This window comes from Colletes latitarsis, chromosome 10, assembly GCF_051014445.1.
Source record: "Colletes latitarsis isolate SP2378_abdomen chromosome 10, iyColLati1, whole genome shotgun sequence".
In the NCBI taxonomy this organism is placed as follows: domain Eukaryota; kingdom Metazoa; phylum Arthropoda; class Insecta; order Hymenoptera; family Colletidae; genus Colletes; species Colletes latitarsis.
In genome coordinates this window covers 26,715,996-26,730,874 of record NC_135143.1, presented here as the reverse complement: position 1 = coordinate 26,730,874, position 14,879 = coordinate 26,715,996, and the positions used below count along the sequence as shown (strand labels likewise).

The window sequence follows — 14,879 nt, the reverse complement described above, 5'->3', positions numbered from 1 at the left end:
GACCTGACGGCGCGTATGTTTGATGCGCCATCGTAAAACACTCGATTGCCGCGTACACGTGTCTGGTTATACGCTGGACGCATCCACGTAAATGATCAGTGATAGTTTACGGGCAGAAATTTTGCAAATGGAAATTGCATATCGATCACAGCTTTCGATACTTGATTCAACGCGGAGGCCATAATTCCATATTAACCTACTGTCGTTCCTGTTTTTTACCGCGGTGTCTTTTTTTTGCCTTCATTGTTTACTACACGCGTTAAGTGAGATCGATCGAACGAGATTTTTCATCGATATACCAACAAAAAAAAAAAAAAAAAAGAAACGAATGTCCTCCATGCGAGTAATTAAAAATTGTATTATTTGGCGAAACAGATTCTCGCGGTTGGGGAAAATGTATTGCACACGACTGCAAAGATTCCACCTGAGTAATGCTAAGGAAATCTGTCTTTTGATAGAAATACTCGTTATTTGAAAATCTCCGTTTTTGAACAATCTTGGGCTTTTGTTAATTCGAATAATGAAATTATAAAACGATACATTGTGATGAGTTTAAGGATTTATTTTTCGATACCTAAGATTTATGTGAGAAGAGCTATAAAAATGGCTTTTGGAAATAACCATTTAAGGACATTGCAGATCTTCCATATAGGCAATTTAAGATAAAAATTATAATTTAAATAAAATTTCTATGTGGTTTGAAGAAACTAAAGTAGTTATTTCTTTATTTTGTTTCTTATATTTATACTACTTTAACTAAAATATAGTATGTACTGTTTGAAGCTACAAAGATGGCCACTGGTGTTCACAACGTAGGAAGAATTCATCGTTTTGCTCATAAAATACGTTTTCGTATAATGTTATTAATCATTTGTTTCTTTAATCGTTAGAAGTCTTGTTTGAAGCGGACGATGTATACATTTTTTTACTCGATTTGAATTTTTTTGTTATATTTGATGTATCAATTTTGTCATCTGACAGTAGTCTAAGCAATTAAGTTTGCATTAATTATTTGAAAGTGGCTATCGCTAATTCTCTTGGATCTCCCCAGAAAATACGAAACCTTGACCACTAATAAAATAATATTTCGCAAAAAATTTTGTTCGCCAATTTCGAATTCAATCCAGTGACGATTTTTATAATTCCTGAGTATAGAAACAAGCTTGCGAGTAAGAACGCAAGAAGGTCCAGTTTCAAGCGAGCTCTCGAACTTTTCGAGCGAGACACCGAAACCATTTCCCATTTCTCAGGACAACGCAATAACGAACTACATTTACCCCCGGTGCAGTCACTTGTTTGTCCCTCAGGATGGTCGAATGACACCGCCATTCGTCTAGCTCCCGTGGGATACTTTGAAAGCAATACCCAACATTCGCCACCGTGGACCGTCTCCCAGGACGGCATATGTGACTTTTAGCAGTCGAAATGCGCCGCTGCTGGCGCAAACACAGATTCCGACTTCGATCGCCCTCCCTTCTTCAAACGAATCCGGACAATGAGCTCACAGATAAATTTCCCCGCGCTATCGATACACGAATTTACACCTTCGTCTAATGAAACGAACTCACGACCGAATCAAATCTATCAGCAAAATATTCAATAGATAAATTTATGTACGATGCATTTATCTAATACTTTGTCCCCTCGATCAAGTGTTTATACAGGAACTAGAAACCTTTCTATTCTTTAATTACTTGAAAACAAAAATACACAGTTTGAATCTAATTTTCATTTGGTCGCGAGACTTTTAATGAAAAATATATAACATCGTATCATTTTTATTAAAATTCACGAGTATACAATTTTCATTTAGATCTCAAATTTTCAAAGGGCAATTTACTTATTATTATTATGAAACTCTATTGTTTGTACAATGATTAAATTGCTAGTTATTTCAAGAATTTCTGGTATTATTCTTGATTTCCATCCATTAACCGTTATTCGAATAAAATTTTCTATGCGTTTCTTTGCCCCACTAAAACCGGAAGCACTCTCCATGTTTGCGGAAGAGTTTCGATCTATCGGAGGAACGTTTTCCGTACTCGGCGATCTTATCGTTCACCAGGTGAATCGTAAAACTGAAAAAGCACGGGTTCGTAAACCGCGGCCGTTTTTCCTTTCGTCGGGAGGCTGCATCCATTAGCAGTATTAATTCACGCTTCGGGAAGATCAGGACAGGATAACGGGGAACGGAAGAGCGGGAAAACGAGCGCAGAATGGAATAGGGCAGTTCGGGGACAACGTTTCGCCCCACGACCAACCCCCGTTCTTTTTTTTTTTTTTATCACACCGAGCTTTGGCGCAGGTCTGGGCCATCGACGGAAGGTCGTACCCCATAAAATCTCCAGGCAGTAGTAATCGAAAGGACCCTTCAGCCTAGAAACGACCAGTTACCTGAGGCAGTTAAGTTAAATGCCTGTTAGCAGACGTTAACTGCCCGCCGCTATGGGTTCTATTCCGTGGACGATTGCAATTTTAATCGCCTCTTCATTATGATTAAATTTAAATCGGCTGTGTGCAGGTCTAATAAAGCTCGTTCCGCGGCGGCGGCGACCGCTCTGGAAACAGAAAATGTCTCCTGGGCGAATTAAAATACGCGTAATTAAAACCGTAAAGCGCCAATACGTGTTCCCGAAAATAGACTGTCGGCTTTGCGATAAACGTCCAACTGAAAAAAGCTTTTGTCTGCGCGGCGGTGGCCGATCAACCCCCCCCCCCCCCCCTCCGCGAATGATTGAGCTTCATTCGAAGCATCGAGAACGGTTAATTAATATTCTAGATATGATTGACGGTAAGGAACAACGTGTCGTTCGTTTCTAAAATCGTACATCGCGGAACGAACGACCGTGCAACCAAACGGCCGCGCATGTACAAAAAAGCCATTGACCCCTGGTCGCCATGGGGGTTTCGAAGGGGGTGGAGAAAAAAATAAAAAGGACTACGGACGCCGCACTCCGACCGATAACATTTTTTCGCGATTCCGCGAGCCCCAACGAAATTATTTATGACCGTCGAATCGCCGTTTTACCGGCGAATAATTTTCGAATATCGCTGGATTTTGCCCGCCGATGCCCGCATTTCCCCGTGGCGCACGATTTTATTATTTCGAGTAATACTTGTCGGCCGGAGCTCCCAAAATTGTTGGACCAACCTTTGCTACGGTATTTTGCCAATTGTAAAATATTCGGTTGCCCGAAAACTAATATTAGAATTTTCAGCGGAGAACGGTAATCGTTTGTTTTAAATATACAGTTAAACATATCGTGGGCCAATTTTGTCGATCTCCTTATATATCAAGATCTGATCATCCTTTTTTTACCTACGCTATTGGCAAGAAATAATGCTATAAAAGTTCATTCTTTTTTACATTCTGTAATACTCATCTAGATAAGCCTCACTTAGGTTTGATATGTCTTTGCAATTATAAATATTTTAGTCGAAAGGCGAACAAAAGTGTAACAACATTAGAAATAAAAAGTTTGATTTTAATCCAATTAAATTCGTCTTCTTTCTAGAGGTCAATTTTTTATCTGTTTTTGGAATTAAAAACAAGGGACTATGTTTTTAGTCTATTTTTAAGAAATAAATACAATCTTTTCATGTAAAAATGTTTAAAATTGTCGAAGGTACAGTTGTTTCAATGGAGTCCCTTTCGTTGGATATGGCTTCATAGTTATCTATGGCTTCATAGCTTCATATAAAATGAACCAACTGAAAATCATTTAGTTCAGTAAGGTTGTGGCTATGGTCGGTACTAAAATTGTGCAAAAATATTGAAAAATAAAATGTCGATAGCAATTTAAAGTTTTTCGATATTTTCGTTTTGTCTTTCACGTCTAAAAACAGAAAAAAAATATTGAATTTTGAAAATTTTGGTACGAACAATGGAGACATATCTGTTAAACATTCCCTCAAAATTGTATACTAATTGGTCAACTAGAACTTGAGATATCATAGCTGCTATTTGGAAAAATATAGTATCGAAAAAATCAGATTAAAAGTTTCACATAAAGTGTCACATGTTGTGGACACGCTTCTATAACTTTGTCAATTTTGCGAATCTAGGAATACCTATCGGTAGAAATATATTCAAGAACATGTACTTTCAGAAAATGAAACAAAAATTAAATCGTCTTTTGGAGATTGCAGACTAGAATACCTCCTTAAACTGTGCAATCATGACGATAATTTTTGCTCTGTTCCCTAATGCAAATAAAATGTTACACCTTTTCATCGATAATAATTATTTTAGCAATCTTATGAAATGTCTATAAAATTGAATTATATATTCAATTGTAGATAAGGCTAATTTCCACTAATTTGACTTTTTCAAAATATTTAAATACTCCCAAACCTAACTTTACTCTTACAAATTGAATACCCTAAACCCCAATTTATTCTCAATTTCCTTCTACGCTGTTTATTAAAACGAATTTTTTTCTTCACTGTTCTCCGTTCACAAAATCCGTGCACGATTCACGTTGATGATAAACGATTAAAAGAAAAATGTATAAATAGAGTGTATTTATAATCGAAGTAATAAAAGTCGTTCTAATGTAAAATTCATTACAATAATTATTAATAATTAAACGGAGCGAAAGGTCAGAGTGGCGACGCGACGCGTGAATTTTTCAACGATAAAGTCGGCGGTTTTTAATTATTTTATTCCGGTTGATTGAAAGGGGGTTTTAGGGACCAAGATGAGAGGAGGGGGGGATTATATCGTGGGAGGCATGCGAAGCTTCATTATACTTCGGATTATCGCGATAAAAATTCCACCGACTCGCACGACGACCTTGGCCGCGGCCACTCTAAACGAGTGCCGTCCAATTGATAACGTTATTGCGTTAGAGCAAAATTAAATGCCTCGCATAATTTCGGAATCGGTAACGCGATGCTCAACGCCGAAGTAATTGTTGATTGTAAAGCAGTCCAGGCGATGCGTTATCGTGCAAGCAATATAATAGTTGTTAATTAACAGCAATTAGAGACGGAACGGCAATTACATCTCTTTTCGAGTAGTAATAAATTACAAGAGATCGATAAATCGTAATATTTCATTACGCTGGCCCGAGTATTTTCCTGGTAATTAGAAACTCTCCCGTTCGTCCGTGGGCTGCTCTCTAACTAACGCTATCATCGCATTAAAACGGCCGACGGTTAATTTTTACGCTGCACACTGTATCCGGTTGGCTGATCCATTTGAAAAACCTCGCCGCGCTTCCGTTTCCCGACTATTTCGCCCGATTAAAACGTCCCCGATTGTTCGCGCGGAAAAATTTCACGAACTTTATAAACGCTGAACGCGTTCTTCCGACGATCCTTGGTATCGCCAATTACCCGGATGGAGAACATAATTTAATAGCGAGCAGGTTACTCGATACTAGCTCGAATCGTTTGATTATTTTCGTAACTAGCCCCTCTGTGCGCGATGCGGATCTGCATTTATTGCCTCCTTCGTTTAGCGAAATATGTATTTGCTACCGTTTTACATCCCCGTATCTGCTCGTTATCGTTGCAGTACTATCTTTTTCAGAGTGCAGGCGTTTTGTTTGCATCTCTCTAACGCGAAGTCAAACTTTTTCTACGAGCATTAATTTAATATTTGTTTCACCCAGGGTTTCTCAACCCTCCTACGAGTCGCGACCAATAATAGTTGAATGAGCTGCGATCTTTCTTACCTTAGAATAAAAAATTTCATGAAAAAGCATTTTTAGTGGGGCAAAAAAAAAAAACGTTAAACGTAGGTGTCTACGGAATATTAATTTAGTTAATATTTACGTATCTTAATCAATTTACAATATTCGAGCTATTTTTTAGGCCTCTGTTTTAGGTGCAAACACAAGCTGATAGAAAAATGTACCAAACCAGTTTCCGGTCAGCTACAAATCGTGATGTACAAACTACCAAAATAATTGTATTATTTAAAAAAAGTCAATGAATTCACACAGCATGCAGAGAAATTCGTTAGGGTTCTAGAATCACTAAACGCAAATTTTCTACGCAAATTAGAGCCATACATATAACAAAACGGACTACAGTTTGAAAATTGATAATGATTTCCTTCTTTTTGCTTCAAATTTATTCGAAGATCTTGTTACGAGTTACAATAATATGAAGTGAAAGGTATACGATGCCATTTAAAAAAATGAAGGTGTTTTTATATTGCAATTTGTAGATGATCAGCATCTGATTAATTTTTGTTTATTACACTCTCCTGTGGTACGAAATTTACTCTATTTATATCTTGCAACTGTCTTAAATTTTAATTATCGACATAAAACCTTACATATATGTCTACTGTTTGATTTATTATTTACTGTATTCACTAGAAAAAGTTTTAATGGATTGGTAACCTCGAAAAATCAAATATTTGTAGAAAAATCTCTTAACATTTATAAGAACTGCCCTTGGAGCGGATCACAATTCCTGAGAATACACTTTGAGTACATTTTTTAACGCTATTTTTAAATTCTTCATGATTATGGTAAATCTCAGCCCTTCTATGTTTGTTTCGATCATAATGATTTCCTCGACAACTTTGTGCTCAGAAAGCTCACAGATATACAGTTAAGGGTTCAAATCTGAAGCTTCTTGGGGTAGAAAACTTAATATTAAAAATATTATTAAAAATGTACTTCTAACATATGCAACTAATAACGAATAAAATGAATGTACAACAAGATTTGAATTATTTGCCATTAAAATTTTCTCATTCAAAAATCAAATTTACAATTTATAATTGAAGTCTCGATATTAACTTTATTTCGTTCTATGCGTGTTTCTATATTATACATATACTATATATTGTTTATCTGCAAGCACTGTTCTCTGTACAATATGTACACTGTAAAGCTACTTTAGCTAAAACATGGAATAATCGGTCTCAGGAAAGTGAGAATTCTATTATTTGATCATTTCATGTTAACCCTCTATGGGCCCGTGTAACTTTCAGGTCACATGTTAATATATCGACAGTTTACAAAATAATTTTAATTTTCTCACAAGATGACGTGTACGTATTAATTATTTAATGTTTCTGAGATAACTAATAACTAGACTGCGGATATTTATGCATTTATGGGAAATTTAAATTTTCAAAAAACTACAGAATGCATTTAATATGCTAAAATATAAGAAATGTTTCAAGTAAGATACGAATTATTATATTTAGGGGTTGAGGCAACCCTCTATAAAGTTCCCATTTCATTAATTTTATTAATAAAAATACGAATTTGCATAAAGATCCGCAGTCTACTAATAACAATATCGATGACGGTTGGCAGCATCAAATATCAAAGTGGTTCGTAAGTTTATATTCAAGAAAAAAATTCGGCCCATAGAGGGTTAACACAAACACTGGAGATTCTACATCACCAAGTTCAAAAACGTATTATCAACTACTCGACATGTACATCAAATTGTACTACACGAAGTTACGAAAATTAGCCTTGAGTGAAAATGTTATTTCTGTAACTGTGGCATCAACCCCCTTAGATCCACGAGCAAGATTTCTATGTTCTGTGGTAACGATCGTATTCGAGGATTCTGAAGAAAAACACCACGAGTCGAATGTCTACCATATCGCTATATTTTATATGTAGCTGTCAAAAATAAAAAAATTGAAAGAATGTACGTTTGCTTCGATTTGTGAAACATCTATTGTGGTGCTTATAAGGACTTGACCCATTTATAGTGTTTTCTGGATTTATTTAAAGATCGATACGTTAAAGATTGACACGAATGCTACGCCAATGTGTTAAGAAACAAAGGGAATCGTTTATCCGGAGGAAAGAGATCGTGGGCACGAGTAGGGAATTGAGTAAAGCCAGTCCCTTCGACGCAGGTAGCCCTGCGTTTCGAACGGGCGTCGCGACGCGGAGAAAGGAGAAAGAGATATACCGGTCGGTCGGTGCTCGGGGTGGCTGGTTGCCTAATTGAAAGAGGTTTTCCGTGGGCGAGGGTAGACATCAGAGCGAACGAAGCGTTTCCAAGGAAACCCGGCGGCGGGCTCTCGCGTGGAGAGGGAGTCAGGCACCAATGGGGCTGCTAGGGAAAGGCGCCGGCGCCCAGCGTCGCTATACTATCGAGCGTCGCTATCAAAGATTTCTTGACTCGCCATGGCGGACTCCCGTTGCTGAATATTTTCAGGAGGGCAGTGCCACCCCCGCTTGCTTGTTTCAGACGATGCCGCGCGCACACGTGGTTCAGCCGCGTCGTGCATTCACTCTGTGTTTCACTGAGAACTGGGAGGGATGCGACCAGGGCGGGGGTGCATCGCTCACCATCGGTTCTTTCCAGCGAATGTACATTTTTTATTTGGAAAGCTCGAGTACTCGATGTTTGAGAAATTGTTCGTTGCTTACGGTATATTAACGCATTGACGTCGAACGAGGTATATTAAAATAAATTCAGAAAAATACGATATACGATATTTATGCATTAATAAGAAATTTGAATTATCGAAACGCTACAGAATGCACTCGATGTGCGAAAATATGAGAAATAGTTAAAGATACGAATTATTATATTTAGGGGTTGCGACAACCATCTACAAAGCTTCCATCTAATTCTATTAATAATAATATGGATTTGCATAGAGATCCGCAGTCTAATAATATATGTCTTATGAATCGAAGCAATTCTATATTTTTTCAATCATTTTTTATCGCCTGATATTTTACGGTTGTATATACTAGGTCGCCCCATAAGTTCGTGTCGAGTTTTGTGCTAGAACATATCCTTCTTAAACTTCTTTTTCAATATATAATTTAAATAAATGCATTTCTTATCAATTCGTTTGCACAGTGAAATTTACTCACACCTTTTCAATATTATAAATAGTCTATATAAATACTCTATTTTAAGGGAGGATTCCACCCTTTTGACAAGGACATTTTTGATGAGATGACCATACATCGACAGGTCGAAAATAACACTTCTGCAACACGTTTGCCTCACTCGTAAGTGCTTTCCCATGTCTAAATCGTAGAAATCTTATTTATAATATTTCTATAAAAATCCTTCGAATAGCGGAAGAGTTTCTAAAGGGGCGAATGTTTCTATAAGACACTCTATCAGAAATTGCTGGACACGAAGATGACAGTGGTGAAAATTCTGACACTATTTGACGTAGAGTGTGTGCAATGTGTTTGCTTTCATCGTTGTCATCGAGCGAAACCGAAATAGAAATAGATGAAGAAGAAAAATTTGATCAAATACGAAATAATAAACAATTTGAAGAAATTGCTGGACTAAAAATATTACCAGACGATCCTTAAAGTGTTCCGGTGTGACATTTCTATTGGAGATGAGTTATTTGAATATTGTCCTCCAATCTAATCATTATATAAAAATCCTACTCACATGGATCTAAGTGGGTCGATGTCGCAGTACCAGAAATAAATAAAGTATCTTATAATAGTTATGGGACTTGTTAGGAAAAATAAGATATCGACTGGTCCACAAATCCACTTTTTGGCAAAACTATGAGTTTTCTCTAACTATAGTAAAATTTCGATTATCCAGTGTACTCAAGACTGGGGGAATGTCGGAAAATCAAATATTCTAGATAATTAGACTATACCTACGTATTAAGTGATAAAAACAAGGAAGTGGACCACTTATATGTGGGGGTTTCTCACTTTACGAAGTTAAGGACCAATCTTTCGAACATTCTTAAAATTTCTGAAGATTCTTCACGAAATTACGCGAAGTTTGCATTATGAAACATTAAAATTCTCCAATCCGTTCAGGAGTTATGACGTTTTAAACATTCGCATGAAATTTCAGGGGAATGAATCAATATATGGTCAGACATTGTATTTTCGGTAAAGAATTTTTTTCACAAAAGTGCGTAGGATTTCGGGGGTATGTATATTCACCAAAAATGATTGTAATTAACCCCTGCAACCAAAAATAAGTTTTTTAGAACGATTCGAAGATTTTAATTTTTGTCGAAAATTTTTCCATATACTTCCTGTCGATTTTTCTTAAAAATTCGGTTTTGATTTTTAATACACACAATCATGAGTAATGTAGTAGCTCAAAACTTCTCAAGGCGGCAATGCGTTAATAATTGCGATTTCACGTTGGAATTTTTTTTACCAGACTCTTAGCTCTGTAAAAGTCACGTTGAAAAGCTGTTGAGCGTTCGATTCAGAAACGATCAAAGACGTTTGGCGGGTTACCGTCGAGGAAATAATTCATGCGATAGAATGGACTCCAAACGAGAGGGATGAAACTTTGATCGTTTGGAGAGCGTGGAAACTTTATCGGGCGATAAAAATTCGCTCGACGGATTTCCACGCGATCTGTCTGTGGATTTAATAGAAATTGTGTCTACTTCTGGGAATCTAATGTATCCGTGGGATATACCGGGGATATTTGAAACGGCGGGACAGCGAAGAAAGGGGCGAGTCCGTGCGAAGAAATAAATTGAAAATGCAGAGTGAAATTTTTTCGAACGAGGATTCGTTTCAGGATAAATCGATGGATTTATTTTTTATGTGTTTTCTAAGGATTCCAAAATACTCGTTGTCTAACTTCCAAACTATAGTTGTAAAATAATAAAGAAGCAAAAGAAACAGATGGGTATAATTGAAAGTAGTGGCAGTCATATGTATATTTCATAAAAGCAATAGTCCAATAAAACAAAGACGCGGGAACAGATGAATTATACCAGATCTAGTATAAAACAAGCGAAAATATTCGAAGAACTAAGTTCAGTGACGTCGTTTCTGGTTACTAGGTAGTATCGTCACTTCCAGTTTGCTGTATTCTCTCAGCGTAACCTACAATTTCTAGAATTGCGAGGAGAAACTAGTTTCGCTTTTAATCTCAGACGATAATTACCGAAAATTTGTTTCGCGCTCGCTATCACTACCGTTTCAGATCTTTTATTTCGACGCAAAATGATTTACTCTTGCGATAAAATTATAATTTATACCCCTTTTCATTGTTTTTATATACCACTTGAATCGTTTAATTCTCTGTTATTAAGAAAAACCTGATCCATCGTACTCTTTGTTTGTTTCTTGGAAATTATTATACAGCTTACGATACCTCCATTATTTACTTCAAAGTAACTTGCAAAGGAAACGAATAAAGATTTAATAAATTTACTACTTCACATTTCACCAAGTCATAATATTTTAAAGCTGTTCAAGTGTGTAAAACAGAGAAGTAATAAAAAATAATTACAAAGCAGTAATCATAAAATAAATAATTCCACAAATAATTTTCTTAACAACCTTTGCAATTGATAATTACATTTATACTATGGCACGAACGGATCGCAAGTGACTCAACAATACCAGTTTCAGTCGATTAAATCGGTAAATATTAGACGAGATTGACACACGTTGGAAAAGTCGGTGAAGTTTCGCATAATTAACGAAAAGTATACGAAATTCTGTAAAAGCTTGGAGCATATGGCGGTTGCACGTGTGTGTCGACACGGGGAAGAAGACTGTTTGATATGCAACGCGACGCCTGGCTTGACTGACGCTTCCAAGTTGCGAATAAAATTTTCATGAATTTCTATTAGCTTCGTTTTTCTAGACGTGCCCCGGAGACTTAAAAAAGCTCCGCTGACGGCTGAGGGGAACGCGCGAACCAACCCGTCGGCTAAGACCGAGTATCGGCTTTATCAATTTCCACTTTAAAGCGCGGCCAACTTTTCATCTTTAACAACGCTCGGAACGTCAAACATTCCCTGGATTCAACGCCAGAAGACGCGATCCTCGATTCCTCTGTTATCGTGTTGCAATTACAATATTAACGAATTCGTATTATATTTCCCTTCCACTGAATCCCGCATCTCTCCGCGGAGGAACAACAGTTTTTACTAAGCGCGAGGGGATATTAAATGCGACTGAAATAAATTATTCATTTGACTAAATTGGTATTTACTCGTTGGACGAAAGGTCGAGGAACTTTACAAAATATATTCGATCTTGTCTGGGTATTCTCCGTCGTACGTTCGTTCATTTTTAAGCAAAAATTTATAGATTTCAATGTCTACGATAGAGAAAGTGCGATAATTTAATATTTATCACCGATATACGTAATATCTATCACGACTCGATTTAAGGTTCATATATAGTAACCTAATTAACGAAACAAATGAAGAAATTTTAAATCGCAAACATTTATAAATTTCGCTGGGAGGAAGGACGAGTTTAATGTTCTTCAAGACTATACACACGATTTTGTTGATATCATAGTAATAGAGAAACAATATAATTCATTTTCTCAATGTTGTCTCCTCGAAAGAACGAGATGTTACAATTAATTGTAAAAATAAAAATATTCCTAACAACTTATATAGGATGTTTCGAAGAAGAGCACATATAATGTTTAAACTTAGACCAATAGAATTAATCTGAACAATCAAATGAAACGTGATGATGGTTAGGGACAAGGTCTTTGCAAGTAATAGCGACGCCATTGTTTTGGAAATATTTTGTACATCTCGACCTGCTGTAATACTAACAGAATTGTATCTATTTGATTCATTGATACTAACGATTTTACTCTTAATTTAATATTATCGAAAAGTTAGCCAAAATCTTTTATTTTAACTTTCTATAATTTACTATTTGACTTTTCGTTAAGAATTTTAATGGACAAGGTGATCAAAGTTATCTTTGGCCCCTGTTGAATCGAACTGTATGAATTTCTATAATTGATTTTGCGAATTAAGGGACATTCTACGGTCATCCGACGGCGATCTTTGAATATGCGACGTTGGCAGAGGTGGGGAAAGATTCCGGAAAGTTTTGCGGTTACCTCGTAGCAAACTGGAGTCCACCAAAATTCGAGACCCCGTAGGGTGACGGCTTAGTGCTACTCCAAGTTTCGCTTTAATCCGAAAAGCCACCGTAGGCCGGTGAAATTGATTTCGAGACACTCGCGGAAGCATCTAGTTACGTTTATTAATCCCCCATTGCACGAATTCAAGTTTTTCAAACTCATTAAAAGAATTTGTTTCTTGGTTTGTAGGTGAATGAATATTTGAAATAAAGTTTATCTGAACCAATAGTAGTACTAAATATACATTGCGAGGAAATCAGATAAAATTTTTTTCAACGAAATTTCACAGAGATTTTTTGAATAAATAATAATGACCATAAAGCGTGAACAGTTAGTGTTGAAATTTTATTAGAAAGATATTATTTGTTATTCTTCATCGGCAACTTTGAAGCTGCACAATTGTACTTTTACTGAATTTAAGCAAAAGTGTGAAGTGTCACAAAAGTGAATCGATGCCACAGAAGATTTGTTTAGTTCCGTTTCATTAAGGGTTGTTTTATGTATTGTATGTAGTATATGGAAAGTGAAATTTAAATTGTTAGTTTAACGTCTACAAAAAGATTTAGATGGTCGATTATAGAGTAGAAATTTCTTTGACGATACTTACCTGAACTCGACTTTCCGTGAGACCGATTTTCACAGCGATCTCCTCCCTGAGAAAAATGTCTGGGTAGTGCGTTCTATTGAAACACCTCTCGAGCTCGTTTAATTGGCCTGGCGTGAACCTTGTCCGATGTCGTTTCTGCTTTACAGGCTTGTCATCGCCTGGTCCGAGCCCCGTTGCGTTTCCTGGAACGCGAGTGGTGAATCTTTAATCCTCCGTTTCACGGAATCCATTTGTCTAATTAAGGGGCTTTCCTCGTGTCTCGAATCGGAAACGGGCAATAGTTAGAATTTTCTTGCAGAAAAGTACGCTACATATTAAACTGAAAATATTTCCGCCAACTAGTATACTTATGAAGACGCAACACAAATTTTTTCATGCGATTTACTTCATTAATAATACTCCGACGCTGTAGCAAAAATCTCATCGTAATTGGTTAACGCAACTTCTTATTTTCGTGTGAATTAGAAGAAATTGAAAAACATGGCAGAACTTTGAAAAGATAAAATACATTTTAATACAAGTTTCAAACCTTCGTTTGCAATACAAAAAAAAAAAATACTTAATATATTGAAATAATCTAAAAATTGTTAAGATCAATTCTTTAAATTTAAAAGTGTGCTTTAAGAAAACGTAAAAAAGGATATTTTAATCCAAGACATAATTAAATCCCCTTAATTCAGTTAATTAAAGATATATTATTATCACGCAATAATTGACTATTGGCCAACAGATAGATTTGAAACTGCAATAGCTAAAATTCTATCATGACTTCTGTCTGAAATCTACTTTGACTTTTGCTGTGTAACAACACAATTGCGCAGTCGTACTTGGAATCGAATACTGTTTGGAGAACGTTAGTTTGTTTCTCGAAACAATGACGATTCGGTATGCAAATTTGATTGTTCACAGAAGCATATTTTTTTCAAAGATAATACACTTCATTTATTTTCTCGACGACTTGACCATTTCCCCCTAAACTAAGAAATTATAAAATTATAAAAACATACAAGGAAATATCTTTGAATTTTGATATTATTGCAAAACTGGTAATCGAATGCCAGCGAAATTTTTCTGTAATTCCGAAATCTTATCTGGATACAAATATCGAATAACGAGCAAAAGGTAAACAATTGTTTGCCCGTTACTTGCTAAATAAAAATTTAAACTATAGAATGAAATGTTCCACAACTAATAGATACAAATTTGACTATTCGGTCGAATAAACGTCACAAACAATTTGTTGCATGCTGATTTTATTGGTTATCTATTACTAGAATAAAATTTTATCAATTTTTCGTGATTTTCATTGATCATATTCTACATGGTGAACGATACAACCCTATATGGACTCGCGTGACTGTAAAGCTATATTTTTTCAATTTTATTCAAATTTGATTGTAATTTTTCAGCAATAGTACGGTCCACGACTCTTCTACAATTTCTTTTGCCAAAGTGG

The 14,879-nt window shown here is 36.1% G+C and overlaps 1 protein-coding gene across 1 annotated transcript in view; it reads right to left on the bottom strand.

Moving 5' to 3' along the window:
* The window catches only part of Otp (orthopedia homeobox), a 51,376-nt gene that overhangs the window by 24,604 nt on the left and 11,893 nt on the right, over positions 1 to 14,879 (bottom strand). The window contains exon 3 of the mRNA XM_076774405.1: positions 13,424 to 13,605. Coding sequence (XP_076630520.1) covers positions 13,424 to 13,605 — 182 coding nt within the window. The remainder of the gene's footprint in view (positions 1 to 13,423; positions 13,606 to 14,879) is intronic.